Here is a 27,793-nt window from a genome sequence, read left to right on the forward strand (position 1 = left end):
TCTTAATCAGGATATTAATAAGGAACTAGCAGTTTATGAAGCTTTTGGAATAATCCACCAATTTTTTAAAATTAAACACTATCTAAAGATTTGCATCGAAGCGTTTTTTTTTGATAGTGATTTTAATCACTGTCAGATATCATTATACTTGATCCAACTATGCCACGTCACCACTGTGCCGCGACCCCCCTGTGCTGGGTTTTTTTTAATTTTTTCTTGATAAATTCAATAAAAATTTTTTTTAATATTATTTGTAAAAATATGCTATCTGGACTTCACTATTTAACTTAAAATTATGTAGAGAATAGTTAAAGAAAATCATTATAAAAACAATAAATTTGAATTGCCATTATTTTACCGGAGGTATATGGGAAGATCTACCATGTCCAGGTAAATCTATACAAAGTATAGATAATTCTTTTGGAAGTAACTCAATCAGAGGATCAAATGTTCCAGCATTATCTTGCCAGCCATGGATAGCTATTATGGGTTGCTTATCTCTTGGTCCCCACCATTTTGCTAAATAAAAATAATAATTTAGAATATTATAACATGACATAATACATTTATATCTAAATATTTCTCTTATACTAAATTGAATTTAACATTTCAAAATTATATATAAGGTGATTCTTTTAAAGTTAGCCACTTGATTTCTCTTAAAATAATAATAATTACATAAAGAAAATTATTTTTAGTTTTATATATTCCTTGACTTATCAATTATTAATTAATCTTTTATACCTTATATTACTATCATCTGTATTTTGTTAATGGTAATATACATATTTAATATCCACTAAGGCAATTTACTAAGTTTTAAGCCCTCTCTTATTAAACAAATCAATTTTAACGATAGATATAAAAGAAAATAATGATTTTATTCAAATTCAAAGCTAATTATTCTACAATAATTAACTTGAAAGAATTAATAATAATAACTATTTGCATAGGAGTTAGAATCTTTTTTTAAAAATACATTTAAGAACCTATTCAAACATAGAAAATAAATAATCAAAGATTAAACTAAATTTAAATTTAAACTTCAAAAAAACTAGATTTATAAAATAACTACATATTTATTTTCGCTAGAACATATATTAAAAAATGGTTCTTAGTAAGAACCCCTTAAAAAAAATTAGATAAAATTAGAATCTCTTTTATTTAAATTTGAAAATATGTTATAAACTAATTCCTAATTATTTCAAAGGTTTTAATCCTTGATAAATATAAATAGAATTTCTATTAACTATTGTAACTAGTAAATGGAACATGGTTACATAATTTAAAATAAAAGTTTTGTAGATTTCTTTTAAATTTCATAACGTATGATTTAAAAATAAAATAATAAGTTTTTTGAGAAAACCACACTTTATAGAATACAAGTTGTATACTAAAGAGTAAAGGTTAGATTAAATTATAACTAATTTAATAAAAGAAAAAAATTCTAATTACATAAGAACTTATTACATCATAATACAAATTCATTTTACATCTAGGTGCAAGTTGACAAAATAATTATGACATCAGCATTTTTCTAATTTCACATTTAATTGCTAAAGATAATGGAAATTTGTAATTTAAAATTTTAATTATAAAGATAAATTAAAATATTTTTAAGCCTACAAGTTTAAACCATAATTAGATCATTTTTATATTTTTTATTATCATCAATTCATGATTTTTTATATAGTTAAATGCTGAAATTATTTTTAAGAAGTACTAACCACTTACGTAACCAAATGGTATTGGTATTTGAATATCCTCGAATGAAGGTTTATCACTTGATTGATCCATGATTATTGCAAGTCTACAATCAAATTATAATTATATGTAATTGAATATACAATAAATGAAAGAAAACATAAGTCATTTTATTTTTAAACAGATTGAAAAAGACTCGATAAATATATTGGTCGATAAATTTTATATAGTTTTTAATAAACTGTTTTATTAAGTTATAAAAAATATTTTCTATATACTTTAATTCTAAAAAAACTTACACTCCACTCACAGTAAAATATAGAAAGTCAAATTAAAAAAATTAATTAGAAGAGAATAATAATATGTATTTTTAAAAGAAATATTTATATTTTTTAGCAATACAAATATTAATAATTAACATTAATTACACAGAATACAAAGTAATTATATTTTATAATACTATCTACTTAGTACTAAATATAATTGAATATTTTAACAGCCATAATACATTATGTGCATATATTATGATTTGCTAAGGTATTTTTTTTGGTTCTATAATCCTATTATTTTTATCAGGTAGGTTGTATAACAATAATTTAAAAAAAATATGTGTGTATATAAAAAAAAATTATCTCTGAACTATAAAGTAGAAGTCAAATTAACATATACTTAATATCTTATAACAAGTTAATCCAATTTAATGATTTGGAAATTAATAGTCATAATAAACTTCATATGAATATTTTTAAGTCAAGATAATTCATAAATAATTTGTGAATAATTATAACAGCAGAACACTTATAAAACAACTATTTATGTAATTTGGAGCATTCAACATTTCATTGTCTCAAATTTTGTATGCAATTCTACATACCATTTATTCTATATCAGTTATTTTTAACAAAAAAAATAGCTTACATTTTTTAAACTTGTAAAGTTAAATATTTTTTTAGAATAAAGGCTATAAAAAAACATACATTTTTGAAAAATTAAAACTCAAGAAGAACCCATATAATATATGTTGGTGTCTTATATAAAATATATTACATTATTAATTTTAATTAGAGAAAAAAATTTTCTCCAGATCAAATTTTTACATAATTTATATTTTCATATTGTCTTTTTTGAAACTTAGTTAATATTTTTGACAACATTAATTATTTTTATATTGATAACAGTAAACACTCTTCAGTATATAATACAAAAAGATATATAACAATAATATGGAATAAATTAATAGATCAAAATGTCAACATATGAATTATTCAAAATGTAAAACAATTACATTAATTATGAAAATAAATGTATAATAGTATCTTTTTAGGTTTACATAATAAAATAATCTATCATTCCTGTTATTATATATGTCTTTAAGCCAATTAAAATCAAATAAAATTAAAATATAAATACAAATTCTGTGATGACCTTAAATGAAAATGGACAATGTTTACTTTAAAATTAAATATTTTAAATATATTAAAAATATTATAAAAAATAATAATAAAAAAATCTTTAACTTTATCGATTTTACTTTTTTCTATAAATTATTTTAAGAAATTTATTTACATAAAATTAAATAATGATTTTAATAGTTCTAAAAAAAATTTTTATGAAAATTGTTATGCAAACAATAATTTTGAAATACTTTCATAACATTAATGAGGCAGGTAAGATTTTTAAATAGTTTTAATATACCAACAAGTTATCATTAAAATTAAAAATATTTTAACTAAATAATTAAAATTTAATGCAATTTAAATATCTCATACCACAACTAAGTTTATATATGTAGTAGTGTTTCTTGGCTATATGATACATTTTTATTATTTCAGTGATATAAAATTGTTATAAATGTTAATTGAGAGTATTCAATAACATATTAAAAAATATATAATTACTTATAATAATAATATCACTGACCTCATTATTCATTAGGGTTTATGAGAATAATAAACTGAACTTACGTTTAACTTGTATTGAATATTTATTGATATGTGTAACTACGTCGAATTTGATATCCTCGACTTCTTAGGAGAATTAAAAAAAAAATCCGCATTGATACTGTTTTAGATGTGTTATAACTTTAAAGTTACATTATAACAGGTTGGATTAGTAGCAATAAGTTTACTTGATAGTTTGAGACTAGCACCATAATTTTTGATAGGAAAACTGATAATACTTAACTATTGAATAATAAATATCAATATTTTTATCACAAAAACACTATGAACTTGGAGCATACTTGTCCATGCTGGGAACTAAAACCACAATTTGTATTTTGTATAGCGAGAATCACCGTCTACATAACCAATGACAGTACTAAATTTTTATTTTTTTTTGTTATATAAGGGAATATTAAACAAATATTTTCTAAACTATTGATCAATGAAACAGTATAATGAGCATAGAAAAAAGTCTTCAACATGTTTTCAAATCTAATCTCACTAGTTTCTAAGAGGTGAATACCAGCCTTATTTTCTTTTAATCGTTAAGTTGTTTTATTTTTGTTTATTTTTAAAGATTGAACTAGTGTATATGGGGTATTATTAATTATAATGATTTCTCAATTGTCTTTTGTACTAAAGCACATAGTATTTGACGCTGTTGAAATTGACGTTTGGTTTGAATTTGATAAAATTATGTCAAGAAGAGGAATTTTTTTTTAATAAAATCAGGGGCATTATATCATTGTTTTGGTGGGGAGATATAACAAACCATTTTATACTTATCATTTTGAATAAAGAGGCTACAAATAACTATTTAGATCTTTTCTTTTGTTCATAATTGCTTGAAACAGCAATAACAAAATTCCATCGTTTATAATATTTAGGTAAAATTTGTAAGGAATTTTGTTGCTGATTTAAAATCTAACTTGAAATTCCATCCATCTTATCTAGTTTCTGAAATAATTGTTCATTAGTAAAAGAAGCTATTACACAAATTTAAAAAAATGTTCAATAACTGTTCAAATTTGTTTTAATGGAACAGTTAGACAAAAAATTATGCAAAATTTGGAACTGCTGCGTGAAGTTTATCTGGTTAATTGGGATCTTTATATTTGATTTTGGTAAATTATTAGGCTGAACTATGCCCTATAACTTTTTTGGTTTATATCAGAATTATGAATTTATGACCAATAATTAGACAATTTGTTATTGATTTAAAAAAGAATTTTTTTGATTTTTGTGTAATTAAAAATCAAGTTAATCGTTTTTTTGGAAAAAAAACATACACAAATCTAAAATCTTCGAACAATTTTTGTTATAATATAAAGTTTTCCAATAAAATTATGATTAAAATGAATGTACAAGGTGTCACTAAGAGATTATATGAAATAATATTCATATCAGTAAACTATGATAGAACACTCTGTAAATTATAATTTTTATATATTTTTATGGTGAAAACAACAGTGAAATTAAATTGTATGTATCTTTTATCATACCTTAATCGTTTCTGCCGATAAAGCTGTAGATGACCAAGTCCGGATTTTATCTAATTGGGGTCCCGGGATAGATTTTTTTAATAGGAAACAAGAAAATAATGTTTTCATAAAACTATTACTTTTATTACATCATACATATACATACAAATAAGATTTTGAGTTCAATATATTTATTTATGAAATATCATAAAAATTATTTTATTTTATTAAAAATTATACTTATTAAACGTGAAAAATTTGTCTAGTACAATTTTCAAAATGTTAATGCTAAATTAATGCAAAATATTAACTTTGAAATAACACAAAATTAATTCTACGTTTCAAATACTAAATTGTAATTAATCTTAGTTTGAAGAATAATTTCCATCTGGTTGGTCAACTCTGTAAAGATTATTTGCCACATTCAAATATGCTGTATATTTTATAGTAGCTGGTTCTGTATCACAACGATAATGACCACCTACACCGTGTTCACTGTATAAATGAAAATGTTGTAATCTCAAATCTAAACCCTAAAATATTATGTCTTTTTTAATTTAAAATATTATTTTTAAAACTTAAAAAAATACTGGGTCATGTGACACGAAATATCCTAAACCCACTAATGGGGTAGGAATTTCAAAGAATTTCAACCATTTATTTAAATCATCTTCTGAATTGATTGGTGTCTTTGAAAATTCTGGCATAACATGAACTTTTACTTTACCAGTTTCTATTAAAATAACTCCACCTAGACCTATAACAAATACTTATTTGATAGTATCGGATGAAAGACATTCGTAGTAAATATATATACTCACCAACTAGTTTATTTCCATAAAACTTTGTAAGAGCTTGTCTTATAGAAGTTAAAAAATCTAATGGACCAATACGTTTTTCACATTCAATGCGTAACACCTAGGTAATATTTTGAAAAATATTTAGTTATATAAGCAAATTTGAAAAACTATTAGGCAGCAATTATCAAAATCCTAATTATAAAGGTTGAAATCACTGAAAGAATATTTCTATTAATTAATGTTAATAGTTAAAAATGGTTGGATTGAAAAAAAAATTATTATATTTATAAGTTATTTCAGTATAACGATAACAATAAAATTGTAGTTGCACTATATAGATACAGCTACAATAAAAATGTTGTGGGTTAATTAAATATAAAATTGTTGATAAACGAAAGTCAGTGTTAATATGAATAACGTGTAATAAAACTTTCATACTTATAGATAAGAGAATACACTCGTACTAAAATCAAATTTTTGGAGTGCTAAACCTCACTTACCCTTAAAGTATTTATATTTGACAATATAATATATTGTCACTTATGCATAAATGTACATATTGTGGGGTGACTCCTTCGTCTGACAGAATAACTATTTGAGGAAGACTAGGAAGCCTTCCTCCAATAGCATTTAAAATGCAAATGTATGTTCTAGAATACTTTAGTTTTATAAAATATTCTAGTGAAACTTCAGTATTATAAAAAACATACTTTGGATGGTACCAAGTTTAAGATATATCGAATCAGAGAGGCGGAGGTCCTAGGAGGACTCTCTACAATTGAGATCTTTAATCAAATAATAAAATGATAAGCAGGGCTTGGGACTTCAAGAGTTAATAAATATCATTTGGGACACTTTTGAAATAACCAACTCCGTGGTATTTTGTCAGAGTTATTAAAGTATGGTATCACAGGAATGTTTTTTGTTCTTGTTCAAAAGTTACGAGTGTACCCCGTCAAACACCACGTAGTTTAAAATCGCCCATTACTCCTCTCGTCGCAATCATAACAGTCGTGTTCGGCACTACCGGTACCTAGTTGTCATTACGTTTGTGTAAGCGGTTGACGTTACACCGTACCATTGGATCTGATGACTCGTGGCCAGTGAGCTGACATGTTTTCTTTTTGTTCTGTTGTTGATTTGTTTCTATCGGCCTGTTTAAGCGACAACCAACAGTTTTCTTTCATCCGTTACGTACTACTATGCGAGTGCACAACGGAAATCGAGACTAGCGGAGGTGACATTCCATACTTAAAAGGAGAGTTAATTGGGAAGCATTCGGCAGTCGATCCAACGTCAAAGTGCAATGTGGTTGGCTGATGATTGGGTGATGTTATTACGGCCTTCTTTTTTTGTGTTAATATATTGAATGTCTATTAGTTTATATATATATATTATATATAATAAAATTACTGTCTGTAATTGACCTTAAATGGATTGTCTTATCATTGTTCGCCTGTAAAGAGTAGCAGAAAATACCCGACCTGTTATTTATATATATAGTTGATTAAGTTAACGTTTATGTAAAATAAGTGAAATAGTAACTCTGGGAACTAGGATTTCATCATATTATTTTTACAGTTCTATTGAGTGTAAATATTTTATTAGTATTAATATGAAAAAAAAAAAAATGCGAATATCTATTTGTCATTGAAAATACTTGGGATGACTGGAAAAAACTTTATAAGTACTCAGTCCTGATAATGAGTAAAAAAATTATTTTACGAATTAATACTTCTCGTAATATTTTAAATATATCTAATATCCATAGGACTCAATGTACCTGCCAAGTGTCCCCTTTTATCCGGCCCTGGACAGTGCTATAAATTTCTTGGTTTAGTATAACTGACTACCCTTTTTTTTTTGAGTAGACATTTTAAACATAATATGATAAGTATTATTATAGTAATGAGAAATATAATTATACTAACTTCTCCTTTAAGCCCATTACTTGAGTAATAATTAGCTAAAAAAGCAAATCTAGTTTCATTGATAGGTAATTTTTCAGTAATGCAATTTTGTTTTTCATGATTAATCTTAACAATTCTTGTGTCATTTTTAACATTATTACCAGATTTGAAAAAATTTGCTGCCAACTTACGATTATTAAGTTTTAAATAAGTTACATATTTTTTTTGATTATTATGGTAAAACACATTAATGGCATTTATATTTACCTCGCCATGATAAGGCCATGCACTACCGCTAGCACCAATAATAAATATTTGATCAGATCCTGTTATTTGTTGAAGATCTTCAAATTTATAAACTTTATCTTTATTAACTATTGGAAACAAATAAGATGGACTCCCAACATCTATTATGTTTTCATTTCCACTCAATCCTTTAAAAAAAAATTTTTAATTCCAAATTCTATTTAGTATTCATAATAAGACTCCTCACTTAGAATAAAATGTGTAAAGTACTGTAAAATGTAGATAATAAAAATTCAATATTTAATATTGAATTTTTACAAAATATTATTTAAAAACAAACATTAACTAAATTAATTTTGTGATTAATCTATAAATACTTATAAACATTTGTAAATATTCAAATATCTTAACCTAGTTTTAAGTATGTAACAAGGAAAGAAATCGAGATGTGAGGGACTCCAATTTGGGACAATGGATGTTGTTCTATAATAATCTATAATAATACAGTATGATACCTAGTGCAAGCAGTTTGTGTATTGTCATGCCGTGGAACAGACGGCAGTACATTTAGGCCAGTCAACAAAGGAAAAATGTACAATTTAGCGTTGGGGTTGGGTTTAAACAATATAGCGTCAAATCAATTACCTACTCTATCGGTGTATCTTAATATACACTACACTTTAATGATACTATAAATAAATAAACTCGCACATACACAAATATGAATTTATAACATTGTGTCTAATGTAAGTATAACATGATAAAAGGTAACTGTAAAATGGAAAAAATGGAAAATAAATTTTAGTACTCACATTAAATGTGATGTAACTCAAAAAGCATTTGTTTAAATGAAAAAATAGCAGATACCTTTTTTGTATAAAATTGTCTTTTAAACAACTTTTGTACGAAACTTTTTTTTGTAAGTTAAATATTTTTTGAGAAAATTAAAAAAGCTTACATTTTTGAACTTTTGCAAGGCTGTAAAAAAAAGCTCAATTCCAATCAATGAGGACTTTTAGTATGTCATTATACATATCTAAATTCAACTTAAAAAAAAAAAAAATTTGGTTGGGAATTTTTTCCGCCATTCGCCAAAATTACTCCTTCGTTGACTGGCCTAATTAATAAATATTTTGATATGAAGTGCATTTATAAATAACTGACTGAACTGTCATTTTATTAACAATAACTTTTTGATAATGTTCAATACTTGTTTACATAATTAAATTTTAGATATTTAAAAGGTAAACTATCTGTTTAAATTTTACATGGAATATTATTTTTACTTATATTATTCTTCATGAATTTTAGTACTAGTATTTTGTTTTTTAACTATATAATTTTTAATTTCATACATATTAATTATACATTCATAATATATAAATAGATAATTTTTTACCTTCAGAAACCAAAAAGAAAGGCGATTGTGTCAGATCAGGACATTGTACAATTTCAATGCTTACTCTTTTAAAATTCTTTGATAGCTCAGGCAAGATAACTAAAAACAAATAACTCTGTATCTAAAATAATGACATTGTAATGAGAATTATTTTTTAACCGCTGAAGTGTAAATACATCATATTAAATAAAAAAAAAAAACACATCATGGTAAAATTAATACCTTCTCAGCTTCGCATCGAAGCTAAAATTAATATAAATCACAAAATTTTTTTTCGTTAAAAAATCTATTAACTCATTATTTGATAAATAAATAAAACAAAACTTATTTTACTATTAAAAGACGCTACTGATATAATTGACTCATCAACTCAACTTAGAAGTCAGCTAAAATCGGTTAACCTTAAAGGGCCAGTCTTAAATTTTGCACAGTTTATAATTATGAGCATTAAAAAAAATTAAGGGATGGCGTAAAAAAAATTCGATTTTTAAGGGCCACCCTACTATCACATACAGTTATAATGGTCTTTACTTACTCGTGGTATTCACAGTAGAGAATTATGGTTCTGTAGCATTTTTAGATAAAGGTAGATAAGGCTATATTATCCCTCATTTGCGGATCTTACTATTTTTTTAGACAATTTTATCTCGAATATTTGGAATCAACTCTTTCAGACCTAAATTTTCCTTTTTTGTTAAAATGACTTAATAAATTTTTATACAATTTTTATAGGTAACTTCAGGCTAAATTAAAAATGATTTTCTGAGAAATCTATTATTCAACTTAAAACTTTTTTAAATTTTGAACTTTGGGAAAAATATTTCCTTTAGTTTTGTTGCTATTCATTTAGCATGTTTTAGCGTTGTAAGAACTGTTCTTAATATAAATTGATGATCGCATTAAAAAAAAAATTATGATCCTTGGTACACTAATGAGAACCAAGAATCTGAAAAGGTAAAAACAAAGTCTTTCATAATAATCACATAAAAATGACTCTTAAAATAATTTGTTTAAATTGGAAACTGATTAAGCTAAATTTAGTTTAAAAAGGGCAAAACTTTTATAATAAATTATTCTATGATCATTAAATATTTTTAATGAGTAGTAAATATAATACCTTCATTTATTTCATTTAAAGATGGTACAATAAGTTTTATTTTTTTGACATGCAGTTCATTCATTTTTAAAGCCTCTTGAAAATGAAATATATATAAATTGATAATTTTACTTTAATGTTCACATTAGGACTAAATAAAAGATAGATGCATAAATAAAATTCTAATTTAAAATTGTTATTATTACAACACTCAACAGAATAAAAAAGAATAAGGTCGAACTTTATCTTTTAATTTAAAATACATATGATTATATTTAATCATATAATAGAATATAATCATATTTATATAAGAACTTATAAAAAACACGTATCGTAGTTGGTATAGTAATATACATCAAAGATTAATATATTAAATAAAGAAATAGTTATAATAACCAAATACATTTTAGCTACGATGCGAAGCGAGAAGGTATTGGTTTTACTATGATGTGTTTTTTTTTTTTTTTTTTTTTTGTTACCACTTTTTCTCAGCTCTCACCGAACGGATTTCTTTCAACGATACGTCAAAAGNGTGTCTGTTACCACTTTTTCTCAGCTCTCACCGAACCGATTTCTTTCAATGATACGTCAAAAGATCACAAATCGTATCTAGTCGAAGACATTACCCTCAAAATTTGAAAAAAATTCCCTCGTTCCCCGTAAATGGGGGAAATTTCCAAAAAAATTACAAATTTAAAAATCGCTAATTTTCGAAATTTTTTCAATTTTTTTTACTTAAAAGTGCCATAACTTTTTCAAAAATAAACATATCAATATAATTCTTTTTTATATAGATGCATAATATCATTACCTTTCATTTGGTACATTTTTTTCATAAATTTAACCATTAACTTGCCCACAAGTGGGGATTTAAAATGGCAACTTTTTCACAAAAAATTAACTTTTTCCACATAACTTTTGAAAATGTTCCGGAATGTCTGACATTTTTATATATATCTTAAATTAAAGCTAATGTAATGCAATTTATTATGAAAAAAAAATTTTGGGACTTTATTTTGTCTTCACGGTGAAAATGGCTATCAAATGCTATTTTTGTGTGAAAATTCTCGATTTTGTATTTTACATTTTTAACTTTATTATGCTATATCTTTTTAAAAATGTATGGATCAATACGATTTTTTCATGAGGAATAGTATTTATATATATATCTTTCATTTGACATACTGTTTTTTTAAATCGGACCATTTCCCTATATACGAGTGAGGTTCAAATCTAAAAAATGTATGTAGAAAGTAGAACTTTTTCAACTTAAATTTTGAAAGTGTTCCGGAAAGTCTGATACTTTTATATATATCTTAAATTAAAGCTAATGTAATTTACTTAATTATGGAAAAAAAAAATGTTGGACTTTATTTTGTCTTCGTGGTGAAAATGGCTACCGAATGCTATTTTTGTGTGAACATTTCCAATTTTGTATTTTACATTTTTAACTTTATAATGATATAACTTATTGAAAAGTGTATGGATCAACATAATATTTTTATGAGAAATAATATTTTTTAATAATCCCTTTTTCATTCGACATACTTTATCTGAATCAGGATATTAATAACGAACTAGCAAATCATGTTGCTTTTGGTATAATCCACCAATTTTTTAAAATTAAACACTATCTAAAGATTTGCATCGAAGCGTTTTTTTTTATAGTGATTTTAATCACTGTCAGATGTCATTATACTTGATCCATCTATGCCACGTCACCACTGTGCCGCGACCCCCCTGTGCTGGGTTTTTATTTTATCTATATATATATAAAATAAAGTTAGTACATTATTTTGAAAAATTCTTGTAAAGAGTAATTTTTTTTGCAAAGATATATTTTTAAAACCCCAGAGAAAACCCCTTGTCGCTGTATTGTATGCTGTAACTTTGTGAAATGAAAATATATATTTTTGGTTGAAACATACATGAAATTAGTACGTGCAGCAGCTGGAAAATAATCAATAAACTAATTTATAATTACCCGTTAAACCAACACTTAATTAACAAGCCAAACCGGTAATGTTTTAATAATCGAGTAAAATATGAAAATCAAATTATTGTAATTAACATGCGTATGGGATTAATTATGTATTTTCCAATTGAACACTACCTATGGATATTTAACTGTTACAGTTTCACTTCAAGCACAGACAAGTTTGGATGCGTATGCAACGCATCTGCAAAAGCGGATCAGTTAAGTTGCGACGAACAGTCCGTAATCATTTATAATATATGAGGGTACGCGCCACTTGCTTAATAATTGCACGGTTAATGTAAACGAGACCGGTTTTTGCCTTGTGCTGTTGTCAATTAAATTGGTATTCTAATCGGTACTAATTTTGTCGATAATACACCGAGAACACCAATAAAACCGGTTCGTGTCGCTTACACGTTTACACACAGACAATAATAACCACACTAAAGATACGTTATTTATTATTATAATCAGACTCGGGAGCTCAAGCCGGAGGTCGAGCTGTTGTTTTTCGTGATGAGCTCGCCTCTTCAAGGGATGTTTACTGTTTTGATGACTAAACAGATCAACACAAAAATAATGAAAAATACTATAATAATAATCATATATAATCATAACTTAAGAAAATGTAAAATAAAATAAAATGTAGGGTATAAAACATTACAATATTTCAAATAATTTCTAATATATTTTTCACTAAACAATTTGATATTCATTTTGATTTATTGTTGTAATTTTCCTATACTATATTCACTTTTGATGTATTTATTTTAATAGAATTTAATCATGTTAAAAATTACTCAAACAAAACTGCAATATAATTAAGATTTGATAATAAATTTTCTATGTTTTTTTTTATTAGCCAATTAATCAATCTAAATACTCTTATGCTTAAAAAAAATATCCTTTACAATAAAAAATTTTTAGTAAATTGTATATGTTTCATGATAAATAACTAATTTTTATTATATTTAATTTATACTGGTCAAAATATTTACTATGGAAACGATAATTCATGCAACGACGTAATAAACAAAAGATTTTATCGTCACTCGAGTTGAAAAATTCGTAAGTTTTAACGTTTAAAACAACATCTCTGTGTTTTTGACTATAAAAATTTTTCTGAATATTTTCAATTCATCACCTACGGAGCCTAAAAGGTTACAACACTTTGTCTTTGTGAAAATGTTGATCCAAAAAGACCATTTTTATTTATTAGTATTATCGTTCGTAGTATATTTTTGTACTTCGAACTTGTACATTAAAGCTTTCATTTTTGTATGCGTGTTTTTGGAAGCTTTGCCAGACCCACTACAAAATTCTCAAGTAAGTAAATCAGTCAGACGAAAAAAACTTACACTAAAAAAGTTAGAACCTGTATCGTTGCCAGAGGATCACGAAAATCAATTATCCGGAGAAAAACTCACTTTGAATTCGTGTCCCACAACATTACCGTCGACTTGTACGTCGAAAATTAGCTCACCACCACTTCCATCAGTCAACACAGAACATCATGCACCAGCTCCTGTGCCAATAATGTCTCCTCCATCGATACCGTCCTCTATTCCAACACCTCCCTCAATGATATCAGGATGTACATCTACAAGTCGCACATCCTCAATAAAACCCACGGTCGTTAAAACAAAAACAATCAACTGGACTAAAGTTAACAACCAAAATATTGAAAATTCTTTGTGGTCGACGTTGGAACCTCTGCATCTTGCAATTGAATGTCAAGATATTGTAGAGTTGTTTGGTGAAAAACCGCGTTCCAATACTTCGCCTATTCAAAACGCTAAACTTAAATCTACTACGACCAACGTTTTAGACTCTAAGAGAAGTCTCGCGATTAACATAATGTTAAAACAATTAAAATCAAAGCCTGAAGAATTTTTCAAGTGTTTAGAGGATGGAAGTATGATTGCTATTGAAAAATTAGAAGCGGTAAAAAGAATATTGCCCATAAGCGCTGACTTAAAGGCTATTGAAAAATTCAGCGGAGACATTATGACACTTGGCAAGGCGGAACAGTTTTGTGTTAAGCTTAACGAAATTCCGTATTATCAATTGAAAATCGACCTTACGATGTTAAAGGAAGAGTGGCCTTTCATATATTCGGAATCTCTTGAGACATTAAAAAATTATCAACAAACCTGTTCCACATTAATTAATGACAAATCGTTGACACAATTTTTGTCCGTTGTATTACATTTAGGCAATAAATTGAACGCAGTAAGTGTGAATGATATTTTTATGTCTCTATAATAAGAATCATTTAAGTATGAAATCAATACGCATTAGTATGTCGTATTAATTTTATACTCAAACGGCATATATAAAAAAAATACACCAGTTTATTAGTATACACAAAGTTGTTTAATATTTTCTCGTTCATGTATTTTATTATTCATGCTTATTTTATTATTTATTAATTATTATTAATCGAAACTACAAAATTAAAAAAATATGTAATATTGTATTTATGCTGAAAAATTAAATAAATAAGTTATTAATTAAAACATGATTATGTTAGGGAAGTTATGCTGGTGAAGCAAACGGTTTCACGTTGGGTAGTTTGCCTAAACTGATAGGTACTCGGTCTAACAAGCCAAATGTTACCTTCGTCCACTTGGCTGTAGAAATGGCTGAAAAATGTACAAATAATACTTTTAGTTTTTTGAATTTGCGTTCATCATTGAACAAACTGTCAAAAACTTCATTTGAATGTTTGGAAGCTGAGCTTCGTAATCGTTCTCGCCATATAAAAAACTTTAAATCTACACTGGCACAAGAGAACTATTCTCAAGTTATTAAAAAACATCTAATAGAGTTTATCTGTCAAGCAGATAAGGATATTGATGTACTTAATGATAATTTTAAAACAACGGTAGATCTTATAACAAATTTAGCTTCTCATTTTGGCGAGAACACGAAATCTTTTAATGTGGAAGAATGTTTCTCTATACTCGATAAATTTTTTGAACAAATTCATATTATTATTAAAGAAAATGAAAACAAAAAAGCTCATACTGAATCAAATGTTAACAATGATGAAAAGAACGGTATTGCATGCAAGTCTGTTGATACCAATTTTAATAAAAATACACATTCCAGATTCGAGGACAAGCAACTTAGTAATAGAGAATTGCTTATGAACCAAATTAAAAAAGGTTCTTTTTCGTTAAAAAGCATTCATTGAATCAATCCCTACTTATGAAAAATGTAATTTGAACATTTTTTTCCTGTATAATTTATATATTTATTTTCCTGATTGAATATTTCACTTATTACGATGTAATTTTTTTTTTTTTTTTAAATATTTATTATGCACTCGTGTATTTTATTTTTCTATTTTGGTTTTTACTCAATTTGCCTTATACTTATGAATGTTTTATGTATATTTTTGTATTGCGAATAAAAAAAATTATTGTTAATATTTTGGTTGCAATTAATGAAATACTGTGTCTTTCAAATCTATATCAAATTTAACTTTTTACTGTGAGTAACAATATTAAAAAAATTCTCTCGTCGAGTTAAAATTATGCATACATTATAGTAATAATTAAACGAAAAAAAAGAGGTTTAAACCCTGACAACCGCCACTATTGAACGCACAGAACTGAAAAAAGTCAAAAATTACTAATCTTAAAATTAATGATGGGAATTTTGGAACTGTATTTATACAATCGAATAGTTTATTTTTAGCATGAACTATTCGAATATATTGTGTAACTATCAAATATTTTTACTATTCAAATATTTTTTGAATGACTATCAAATAGTTCGATAGTTACTATTCGATAATTCCCATCACTACTTAAAATACTAAATGCTAATATATATACTTTGCGTGCATTAAATACTAAAACCAAAAAATTTAATTAAATATTTAGCATTATTACTATGCTCTTTATAATCATAACTTAAGAAAAATAAAATGTAGGGTATAATACATTAGAATATTTCAAGAAACTTCTAATAGATTTTTCACTAAACAGTTTGATAATTATTTTATTTTATTTATTGTTGTAATTTTCCTATACTATATTCACTTTTGATGTATTTATTTTAATCGAATTCAATTGTGTTAAAAATTACTCAAACAAAACTGCAATATAATTAAGATTTGATAATAAATTTTCTATGTTTTTTTTTATTAGCCAATTAATCAATCTAAATACTCTTATGCTTAAAAAAAATATCCTTTACAATAAAAAATTTTTAGTAAATTGTATATGTTTCATGATAAATAACTAATTTTTATTATATTTAATTTATACTGGTCAAAATATTTACTATGGAAACGATAATTCATGCAACGACGTAATAAACAAAAGATTTTATCGTCACTCGAGTTGAAAAATTCGTAAGTTTTAACGTTTAAAACAACATCTCTGTGTTTTTGACTATAAAAATTTTTCTGAATATTTTCAATTCATCACCTACGGAGCCTAAAAGGTTACAACACTTTGTCTTTGTGAAAATGTTGATCCAAAAAGACCATTTTTATTTATTAGTATTATCGTTCGTAGTATATTTTTGTACTTCGAACTTGTACATTAAAGCTTTCATTTTTGTATGCGTGTTTTTGGAAGCTTTGCCAGACCCACTACAAAATTCTCAAGTAAGTAAATCAGTCAGACGAAAAAAACTTACACTAAAAAAGTTAGAACCTGTATCGTTGCCAGAGGATCACGAAAATCAATTATCCGGAGAAAAACTCACTTTGAATTCGTGTCCCACAACATTACCGTCGACTTGTACGTCGAAAATTAGCTCACCACCACTTCCATCAGTCAACACAGAACATCATGCACCAGCTCCTGTGCCAATAATGTCTCCTCCATCGATACCGTCCTCTATTCCAACACCTCCCTCAATGATATCAGGATGTACATCTACAAGTCGCACATCCTCAATCAAACCCACGGTCGTTAAAACAAAAACAATCAACTGGACTAAAGTTAACAACCAAAATATTGAAAATTCTTTGTGGTCGACGTTGGAACCTCTGCATCTTGCAATTGAATGTCAAGATATTGTAGAGTTGTTTGGTGAAAAACCGCGATCCAATACATCGCCTATTCAAAACGCTAAACTTAAATCTACTACGACCAACGTTTTAGACTCTAAGAGAAGTCTCGCGATTAACATAATGTTAAAACAATTAAAATCAAAGCCTGAAGAATTTTTCAAGTGTTTAGAGGATGGAAGTATGATTGCTATTGAAAAATTAGAAGCGGTAAAAAGAATATTGCCCATAAGCGCTGACTTAAAGGCTATTGAAAAATTCAGCGGAGACATTATGACACTTGGCAAGGCGGAACAGTTTTGTGTTAAGCTTAACGAAATTCCGTATTATCAATTGAAAATCGACCTTACGATGTTAAAGGAAGAGTGGCCTTTCATATATTCGGAATCTCTTGAGACATTAAAAAATTATCAACAAACCTGTTCCACATTAATTAATGACAAATCGTTGACACAATTTTTGTCCGTTGTATTACATTTAGGCAATAAATTGAACGCAGTAAGTGTGAATGATATTTTTATGTCTCTATAATAAGAATCATTTAAGTATGAAATCAATACGCATTAGTATGTCGTATTAATTTTATACTCAAACGGCATATATAAAAAAAATACACCAGTTTATTAGTATACACAAAGTTGTTTAATATTTTCTCGTTCATGTATTTTATTATTCATGCTTATTTTATTATTTATTAATTATTATTAATCGAAACTACAAAATTAAAAAAATATGTAATATTGTATTTATGCTGAAAAATTAAATAAATAAGTTATTAATTAAAACATGATTATGTTAGGGAAGTTATGCTGGTGAAGCAAACGGTTTCACGTTGGGTAGTTTGCCTAAACTGATAGGTACTCGGTCTAACAAGCCAAATGTTACCTTCGTCCACTTGGCTGTAGAAATGGCTGAAAAATGTACAAATAATACTTTTAGTTTTTTGAATTTGCGTTCATCATTGAACAAACTGTCAAAAACTTCATTTGAATGTTTGGAAGCTGAGCTTCGTAATCGTTCTCGCCATATAAAAAACTTTAAATCTACACTGGCACAAGAGAACTATTCTCAAGTTATTAAAAAACATCTAATAGAGTTTATCTGTCAAGCAGATAAGGATATTGATGTACTTAATGATAATTTTAAAACAACGGTAGATCTTATAACAAATTTAGCTTCTCATTTTGGCGAGAACACGAAATCTTTTAATGTGGAAGAATGTTTCTCTATACTCGATAAATTTTTTGAACAAATTCATATTATTATTAAAGAAAATGAAAACAAAAAAGCTCATACTGAATCAAATGTTAACAATGATGAAAAGAACGGTATTGCATGCAAGTCTGTTGATACCAATTTTAATAAAAATACACATTCCAGATTCGAGGACAAGCAACTTAGTAATAGAGAATTGCTTATGAACCAAATTAAAAAAGGTTCTTTTTCGTTAAAAAGCATTCATTGAATCAGTCCCTACTTATGAAAAATGTAATTTGAACATTTTTTTCCTGTATAATTTATATTTTTATTTTCCTGATTGAATATTTCACTTATTACGATTTATTTATTTTTTTTTAAATATTTATTATGCACTCTTGTATTTTATTTTTCTATTTTGGTGTTTACTCAATTTGCCTTATACTTATGAATGTTTTTATGTATATTTTTGTATTGCGAATAAAAAAAATTATTGTTAATATTTTGGTTGCAATTAATGAAATACTGTGTCTTTCAAATCTACATCAAATTTAACTTTTTACTGTGAGTAACAATATTAAAAAACCCAACACAGCACAGGGGGGTCGCGGCACAGTGGTGACGTGGTATAGTTGGATCAAGTATAATGACATCTGACAATGATTAAAATCACTATAAAAAAAAACGCTTCGATGCAAATCTTTAGATAGTGTTTAATTTTAAAAAATTGGTGGATTATACCAAAAGCAACATGATCTGCTAGTTCGTTATTAATATCCTGATTCAGATAAAGTATGTCGAATGAAAAAGGGATTATTAAAAAATATTATTTCTCATAAAAATATTATGTTGATCCATACACTTTTCAATAAGTTATATCATTATAAAGTTAAAAATGTAAAATATAAAATCGAGAATTTTCACACGAAAATAGCATTCGGTAGCTATTTGCACCACGAAGACAAAATAAAGTCCAACATTTTTTTTTTGCATAATAAAGTATATTACATTAGCTTTAATTTAAGATATTTATAAAAGTGTCAGACCTTCCGAAACACTTTCAAAAGTTAAGTTGAAAAAGTAAATTTTTCGTGAAAAAGTTGTCATTTTAAATCCCCACTTGTGGGCAAGTTAATGGTTAAATTTATGAAAAAAATGTACCAAATGAAAGGTAATGATATTATGCATCTATATAAAAAAGAATTATATTGATATGTTCATTTTTGAAAAAGTTATGGCACTTTTAAGTAAAAAAAATTTCGAAAATTTCGAAAATTTGTGATTTTTAAATTTGTAATTTTTTTGGAAGTTTCCCCCATTTACGGGGAACGAGGGAATTTTTTTCAAATTTTGAGGGTAATGTCTTCGACTAGATAATATTTGTGATCTTTTGACGTATCGTTGAAAGAAATCCGTTCGGTGAGAGCTGAGAAAAAGTGGTAACAGACATAAAAAAAAACACATCATAGTAAAACCAATACCTTCTCAGCTTCGCATCGAAGCTAAAATATGTTTTATTCGTAGTCAAAGAAGGCAATATTTATTTTAAAAAAATTCAACAAAATAATATTGTATCAAAAGTTAATGGATTTATATACCTTCACGATTCACCCTGTTTACAATAAAAGTATGTACTTAAATAATTTTTTTGAAATAGTAGTATTTGACATAAATCTATTTAGAATTTCAAACACAGATTTTCGCAATGTGAAGGTATAATAAATGACGTAATCATTTTATATTATTACTAATATAAAATTAAATTTATAATTTTTTCAATTATAAAATTAAGTTTTTATAATCAGCTAAAACTCCAGTTGGAGTATCATATTATTAAATAATTACACAAAGTTTTTAAATTATTCTGGTTAGTATTTAAAATGTGGATTATGTTTTTTTAGGAAATGTACTTTTAGCGCTCATATTTTTTAATTTGTTCATCCATTTTGATAGTTTTGCTTTATTAGAAACTGGCTATAATAACTATAAAGGAATAAATAAAGAAAACTACAAAAAAGTTGAACCAGGATTATTGAAATGCACTTACTTGTTTGCTGGTATAAATCATTTACTTTTAACTAAATTACTTTTTCAACATCAGCTTTGTGATTCAAAAACTGCAATCTCTTTAGTCTCTCATGGTAATCAATTTGTAAAAAAACAGATAGCGTCATTGTACTTCAACAAAAAAGTTGAAGTTGGATCATTGTGGTTATTGAACATGTATACATGTATAGTTGGAAGATACACAGATTATTTTTTAAATAAACGTAGTATAAAAGAAAATAGCTCTAAGATTGCTGAAATTTTAAAATGTCACGAGTTTGTTTTAAAAAAATTACTTTTAGAGTCCAAAACGTGTGATACAAACAGTCAATTTCACATGACTAACATTGGCTTAGACTATACTCTTAACTTTAACTTTGACTATATCTTATCATTTATTTTGAAAAACAAAGATGACATTGAAAAACTAATTGACAATAATAATGATAATGGAAAATTAGTATACGGAAATCCTATAGTGTTTAGTAGAATTTATTTATACTTGAAAAGATTTGGACGTAGTACCACTAATGCGATAAAGTTAATTAATAGTTTTAACTTACGAATACAATGGGGAGATATTACTGTGAAACTGAAAGATGTTTATAATAATGCCAATAAACTTGATTGGCCAACTACAAATCTTCGTTCATGCTTGTTGTTTTATTCAACTATTTTTGATTTTTTCAAAGTAATCATGTTAAGATTGACTTGGAAACAATTTTTATTTATTAAAAATCAAGATGCATCATTGATTGAAACCCTTATGAACCAATGGTTAATGTCACTTAAAAATTTCGTCAAGTTTCTAGCATTAGAAAGTGATACTGTAACTAAAGCTGTAATAGAAAGTATTTCTAAGCATATTGAAAATTATCCCTTGAAAAACGATGGAAATATTGATTTCATTAAGTTACCAATTTATCAGAAGAAGTATACAGAAAAATTTGTAAATTATATTAGCAATATAATATCAGTACTTTGTGAAGGGTTAGGCTGTAAAATTGTTGAGAATTGGAATACAGAAGAAGTGTTACAGACATCCAATCGAACTAACATTTTTTTAGATTGCGATATATCACGATCTAATGAAGTATATAATGAAATTACAGGTAATTGGAAAAATAACTACTTGAATGAAACAATAGATTTTGGAGAATATCTCAGTTACTTATTTAATGGCATTGATTTTAATGTTATTAGATCATTTATCAATTACATAGAAACATTAAATACTTACAGTCTATTTGATGGAGAATCATTAATTAATTTCCACACAATATATAGTATTTTGTGTAGATAAGAAAAATTAAAAAAAAAATATGAAATTATAAATGTACAGAATTCAGATGTCCACCTCTTAATTAACTAACACTAAACAAAGTCAAATAATATAATAAATATAAATACTTTGTTTAATACTTCGTATATGTTAGAAGTAATAATTTCTCTAGAAATATACAGAATGTCAGATCTAATTGACAGCGTTTATAATTTTTTTTTCAATTATCATTTCATTTCCAAAATTTTATAATTCATAAAACAAGATATTAATAAGGATATAAGAGTTCATTTTGTTTTTGGAATAATCCACCAATTTCTTAAGGGGTAACACCACTGTAAACGCTAAAAAAAACGTTTTTTCATTATTTTTTTTGAGGGTGGACGGAAAGGTGCAGATAAAAACCTTTTAAGTATTGTATTGGCAATATAATGAAGTATAAATATAATTTTTAATTGAAAAATAGTGCAAAATGGCGTCGGTACGGTGGTTTTCCGACATTTCCTTAAAAAAAGGCGCTCCGCGGCACGCAGCAGAACTGGAGTAAATTTCAATTTGCAAAAAGAAACAAATTTTTTTCTTAATCTATATTAGTATAGCTAGAGACACACGTAGGAGATTTCTAAAATATTAATTTTTGAATTTTTTATAAGTGTTTCAAGTAAAAAATTCGAGTTAAAATTTTTATGAAAAAAATACCCTTTATTTGTTTATAAAAACTGTTTAAATTAATTTATCAAAAAACCTTTACGTGTTTCTCTTAAGAATGTTGTTTTCAATATATGGTTAAAATTTCTAAAAATAATTTTAAAATTTGCATGAGTTCTGGTGCGTGCCAATTTGAAAAACCTTGTTTTGAGATAAACGCATCTGAAGTTTCAAAACAAGTGAAAAAATAAACAATTCAAGTATTACAAATTTTTTACCGTTAATCTGCAATTCAAGGACTATAAAGTTGCCCTTCAAAGTGCGAACATTTATCGTCTTCTTTTCTCGACGTTTTTAGCGAAGAGCGTGCCCTTTTACTACATCAAACTTAACGTGAAAAGCGTCGGCGTTCATACAGAAATTATGTGCCTGAACGCCAATTTCCATGTCTAAGTGCTTCATGATCACCAATATGCTTGCACATGCCGTTTTTACCGCTCGAGGAATTCTTGGGAGCTAAATTCTATACGGTAGCGTCGAGACTTTCGTTGCTAGTCTGGGTAGTCTCCAAGCTACGACTCAATAACTCCTGTCGGCTCAATTCCTCGTAGACAGGCTTTACAGCATCAAATACTTCTTGAGGAACAGTCGGTTTATAAGAAAATGAATCCAGTGCACCCGCCGCTCACGCCTTCTTCCATTAACACCAAGACTCCGAGCATTTGTCGTGCTGCGGATTCGCGTTGGTCGAAATTTTATGAAATAATGTGGCTCATATCTCATTTTTCATATCTTTATTGCAGTTGTTATTACGGCGTATTGCTAAACCATAACATAACTGGTCTATTAGTTTAGCTGTCAAATTGTCTTTTCCACAAGTCATTTTGTTTGCTTTTTAACATTTGTGTTAGCTAAAAAGAGTAAGAAGAGGTACCTAGCGATGTCTAGTAATGGAGTAGAGAAACTATATAAAATAGGCAAGTTGATACGTAATACCTTACAAGCAGGTGTGCACGCTAATGTAAATGGTCGTTTTGGAGCGCGCGAGGCGCCTGAAAAAAAACACGAAATTTAATAAAAAAAATTTTTTTTGGGTCTACAAGTTTTTTCTTATATCCATGGCTTCAAAGTATTTAAAAAAAATCGATTTTTTTGATAACAAGTAATTTTAAGAGGTAACAGTGGTGTTACCTCTTAAAATTAAACAGATCTGCATGGAAGCTTTTTTTTATGATATTGATTTTAATCACTGTCAAATATCATCTATACTTGTCCTCGTTGTGTCGCGATTTCACTGTGATGGGATTTACTTTATACAATTTATTAGTCATTCTATATAGGTATATATATATTATCGAACATCTTTTATAAATATAATGAACTTAATTAACACACCAGCATTTATTCATTAAATAAAGGAAAAATGTACAACTATATTTTTATTTAGCGATTAAATTGTTTAAATAGTTCCTTTTTACAATTCATATAGTTATATGAGTTATGTATTTTAGGTATTATGACTGGCCCCTGATATATAACCGAAAAAGACCAGATAGAAATCCAAAATCCTTTGCATATAGCGGATTCAACCTTGACATAAACCTTAATTTTTAAACTACCGAACTGGAATCAAAATTAGGTAATAATCGACCATTTATTATTCCTTATATTATATCTATTTGATTCAAGTGATAAAGTAACATATAAACAGATAATCTATAACACAGAAGAAACCTATGTATTTATTGAATTATTTAGTAAGGGTTTGAAAAATAACGAAATTTATACCATAAGCTGTTTTTAATATTAAAATGTGTATGTAATAAAAAATATTTTCTTACACGACATTTTTTTAACTATAACGTTTGTAAAGAATTTTTATAACTTTTTTAATAAGAATAGTTTTACGTTATAAGTTGTATTATAGTTGATGATAACAAATATTTTTGATTACGTTTGACAAAGTTTTTTATTACAAACGTTATAATTATAACATTATTCATAATGTTTTTTGTCCTAATTATTTGTTTTGCTCTACATAGTTTTACCACAGAATAGATTAAACCAGAAGTGACACTCTTAGTTTTTGCTGATAACAAGCTTATGTCGCTCAGTGTTGCCACTTAAGAAATAAAAATGTATTCCCTTTTTTCTTTATATACGGTCACATTGTTCAACACCATTATTAATGGTTTGTTTGTAAACACAATGTTTATAAAAATGGTTTATTGGTAAATATGAAAAATATATGGTAAATATTGGTATTAATGAATTAGAAAATATTTTTATTAATAACTTTTCCACACTTGCTATTGTAGATGGAGTTGGAGCCGAATTAAAAAATTATTTTTGTAATGTACCTTTTAACCACCCTTGTAAATGTTTTGATAAATTGTATTTAATTAATTTGTTTACAAGATTTAGAATATTTACAGCTATAAAATTTTTAAATAAAAATTTAATGTCTGAGAAAAAAATTAAAATAGGAAATTGTCTATTTTAACTCATCTATAAATTATTTATTTATGTATATGATATTTGTAAATTATTGTAATATATGTTTTAAATAAATTTAATATTATGTGGATATTGAATAATTTTTTTTTCCTAAATAAGTCTTTATTAAATATACATAAAATAAAAAATATATTAACACAAACTAATTACACATAATGAAAACATTAATTGAAAGTTTTAAAATGGTGTTATATGTTTAGAAATAATAATAAAATAAATCCAAAAAATTTACTATGCAAATTTTCTAAAATAATTAGCATGTAAGTAATACATTTAGAGTTCAAATCAACCGCCGATGTACAATTATTGTACAGTACAATGAATTATATGCATACAATTATTTATTTTATTGTTTTTATGGTAACACTGAGCGACATAAGCTCAAAATTACCGTACTCTCATAAGAATACATGTAATTTTTTTATCAGTGTCCATTCTGGTTTAATCTATTCTGTGGTTATATATACTTCAATGATGTCACAATCCTGATAAACATGTTTATAAGATAACCTTTGTATCTCTAAGACTTAGCAGAACTGTGAGTTAGGACATATAGTTCAACCACATATTTTACTTTGTTAATGTTGATACACAATACGTAAAGTGATAATTCTATATCTCTAATTGGCCTCATATTGAATGTTTAAAAAATATTTTGTGTATGTGCATTTAATTATTTATAGTTACAGAAATGGCAGTGGCTGGAGAGACCTTAAATTTAGCAAAAGGTTTGAATTTTATTTTTAACAAATGATATCTAGATCTTAATCAGACAATAAATAAGATATTTTTTTGCAGATGTCAAAAGAGCTATAGAACTTTTGGAAAAGCTCCAAAAAAGTAAGTATTTAATATAAAAAATTATTAAATTTAGTATTATTATTAATAATTTAACTACATGGTTCATAGCTGGAGAAGTGCCTGTGACAAAATTAGCAGCATTGCAAAAAGTACTTCAAAGTGATTTTTTAGCATCGGTCAGGGAAGTCTATGAGCATGTATATGAAACTGTTGATATACAAGGCTCTCAGGTATAAAATGATTTCTTTTAATTATGTTATTTTGTTTATTTATTTGTAACCTACATAAAACATCTTTATATAGGATGTCAGAGCCTCAGCTACAGCTAAAGCTACTGTTGCTGCATTTGCTGCTAGTGAAGGTCATGCACATCCAAGAGTAGTTGAACTTCCAAAAACTGAAGAAGGACTTGGATTTAATGTTATGGGTGGGCGAGAACAAAATTCTCCTATTTATATATCACGTATAATCCCAAGTGGAGTAGCTGATAGGCATGGTGGCTTAAAGAGAGGAGACCAACTTTTGTCTGTGAATGGAGTGGTAAGTCTATGTAATAGTAATTTTATATGAATGTCTAGAAATGTTCATTTATTAAAAAAATTTATCAAAATTACTTCTTTTTTTATAGTTTTCTAAATTATAATCAATGTTGTGAACTAGATATTAGGAAACCTTTTATAGGTATAAAAAAACCCTGTTTTTATCTATTTATTTTTGTGTTTTATTGAAAGGCTACGTTAAAATAATTACATATATGAAGAAATTATGTCAAGTATTTAAAAAGCCTTAAACTATGTTATACAGTTTATAGATCATTATTATCTCATTTAAACAATCTACTTTTTAAATTTATTATTTAATTTAAAAATTGTTTTTATTATTTTGCTAATTGAATAATATGTTTACATGAATTAAACAGCATAGTTTTATATAACATATTTTCAATGACAGTTAAACCAAAACTTTCAAAATTTTTGACTTGCGTCATTTGAATAACGACATAAACCAAAAATATTGAAATGCAGAAAATAATTGTTTTTTAGTTACCGTAATTATGTTATGTTGAAACTAATGTGATCCAAGGAAAGTATTAGATAAGAAATATATCAAGTTAATAAAAAAAATAAAGTGATCTTAATATATTTTATATTTTTTATATTTACCCATTTAAAAACCTTGTTAAATGCTAAATTTGAATTGATTTAAAAATACATAACTTACTGAAATATATTTATGTAAGACTACTGTAATTTCTTACGTAGTTCTGTATCAGATACTGATACATGTTTATTCTTTTGAATATATAATTCAAATAAATTAAGTTTTTAAAAATTTTTTTTTAAATGATGCAATTGTTAAAAAAAACAATACATTTTATAACTAGTTTTTTAATATTTTGTAAATAATTATTTTTTAAATAAGTAGTTCAATTAATAATTAAAACTTAAAATATTTATATTTAATAGTATTTTTTTGGTAGTGTGTTGAAGGAGAAAATCATGAAAAAGCTGTGGAACTTTTGAAACAAGCTCAAGGATCAGTTAAATTAGTTGTCAGGTATACACCCAAAGTTTTAGAAGAAATGGAAATGCGATTTGATAAACAGAGAGCTGCACGTAGGAAGCAGCAAAACTAATCACATTTTCTCTTCAGTAGTAATTTAAAAACATATAAAATTATGAGATTTAACACGTTAAAGTAGACACAATAGTA

General features: G+C 26.3%; 5 protein-coding genes across 15 annotated transcripts in view; 3 read left to right on the top strand and 2 right to left on the bottom strand.

The window, feature by feature from the left end:
* Nucleotides 1–3,921, bottom strand: part of LOC126901732 (probable serine hydrolase) — a 12,737-nt gene extending 8,816 nt beyond the window's left edge. For 2 of the 5 annotated variants that reach the window (XM_050678450.1, XM_050678449.1), the window contains exons 1-3: nt 3,625–3,644; nt 1,728–1,810; nt 359–519 (exon numbers count right to left, since the gene is read on the bottom strand). In XM_050678450.1, coding sequence (XP_050534407.1) covers nt 359–519; nt 1,728–1,810; nt 3,625–3,629 — 249 coding nt within the window. In that variant the 5' untranslated portion in view covers nt 3,630–3,644. Of the gene's footprint in view, nt 1–358; nt 520–1,727; nt 1,811–2,003; nt 2,188–3,624; nt 3,645–3,668 lie in introns of those variants that run through there. The other 3 variants (XM_050678452.1, XM_050678453.1, XM_050678451.1) reach the window with 3 other exon arrangements.
* On the top strand, nt 3,214–27,793 carry LOC126901715 (protein lin-7 homolog C). 5 transcript variants are annotated; one of them, XM_050678413.1, is made up of 6 exons: nt 3,311–3,371; nt 25,963–26,007; nt 26,078–26,119; nt 26,189–26,310; nt 26,384–26,620; nt 27,561–27,793. In XM_050678413.1, exons 1-6 carry the CDS (start codon nt 3,314–3,316, stop codon nt 27,714–27,716), a joined length of 660 nt encoding a protein of 219 aa, XP_050534370.1. In that variant the 5' UTR covers nt 3,311–3,313; the 3' UTR covers nt 27,717–27,793. The 5 variants fall into 5 exon arrangements, with proteins under 5 accessions (XP_050534371.1, XP_050534370.1, XP_050534373.1 ...); XM_050678415.1 differs by lacking the exon at nt 3,311–3,371 and adding an exon at nt 24,284–24,401; XM_050678414.1 differs by lacking the exons at nt 25,963–26,007; nt 26,078–26,119; nt 26,189–26,310; nt 26,384–26,620; nt 27,561–27,793 and adding an exon at nt 15,091–16,358 and having other exon boundaries at nt 3,214–3,371.
* Nucleotides 5,286–10,777, bottom strand: LOC126901733 (ester hydrolase C11orf54 homolog). Of its 3 annotated transcripts, none has more exons than XM_050678455.1 (7): nt 10,601–10,736; nt 9,484–9,604; nt 8,106–8,272; nt 7,860–8,024; nt 5,950–6,046; nt 5,719–5,885; nt 5,287–5,661 (listed from the first exon to the last, which is right to left on the bottom strand). In XM_050678455.1, the coding sequence occupies exons 1-7, from the start codon at nt 10,604–10,606 to the stop codon at nt 5,494–5,496; spliced, it is 891 nt and encodes a 296-aa protein (XP_050534412.1). In that variant the 5' UTR covers nt 10,607–10,736; the 3' UTR covers nt 5,287–5,493. The 3 variants fall into 3 exon arrangements, with proteins under 3 accessions (XP_050534413.1, XP_050534412.1, XP_050534411.1); XM_050678454.1 differs by having other exon boundaries at nt 5,288–5,661; nt 9,484–9,582; nt 10,601–10,774; XM_050678456.1 differs by lacking the exon at nt 7,860–8,024 and having other exon boundaries at nt 5,286–5,661; nt 9,484–9,582; nt 10,601–10,777.
* Nucleotides 16,786–19,310, top strand: LOC126901714 (FH2 domain-containing protein 1-like). The gene is made up of 2 exons (XM_050678410.1): nt 16,786–18,087; nt 18,389–19,310. The coding sequence occupies exons 1-2, from the start codon at nt 17,041–17,043 to the stop codon at nt 19,052–19,054; spliced, it is 1,713 nt and encodes a 570-aa protein (XP_050534367.1). The 5' UTR covers nt 16,786–17,040; the 3' UTR covers nt 19,055–19,310.
* Nucleotides 20,680–24,389, top strand: LOC126901729 (uncharacterized). The gene is made up of 2 exons (XM_050678445.1): nt 20,680–21,944; nt 24,274–24,389. The coding sequence occupies exons 1-2, from the start codon at nt 21,008–21,010 to the stop codon at nt 24,291–24,293; spliced, it is 957 nt and encodes a 318-aa protein (XP_050534402.1). The 5' UTR covers nt 20,680–21,007; the 3' UTR covers nt 24,294–24,389.

This window comes from Daktulosphaira vitifoliae, unplaced genomic scaffold (genome assembly GCF_025091365.1).
Source record: "Daktulosphaira vitifoliae isolate Bord-2020 unplaced genomic scaffold, ASM2509136v1 Scaffold_3, whole genome shotgun sequence".
NCBI lineage: Eukaryota > Metazoa > Arthropoda > Insecta > Hemiptera > Phylloxeridae > Daktulosphaira > Daktulosphaira vitifoliae.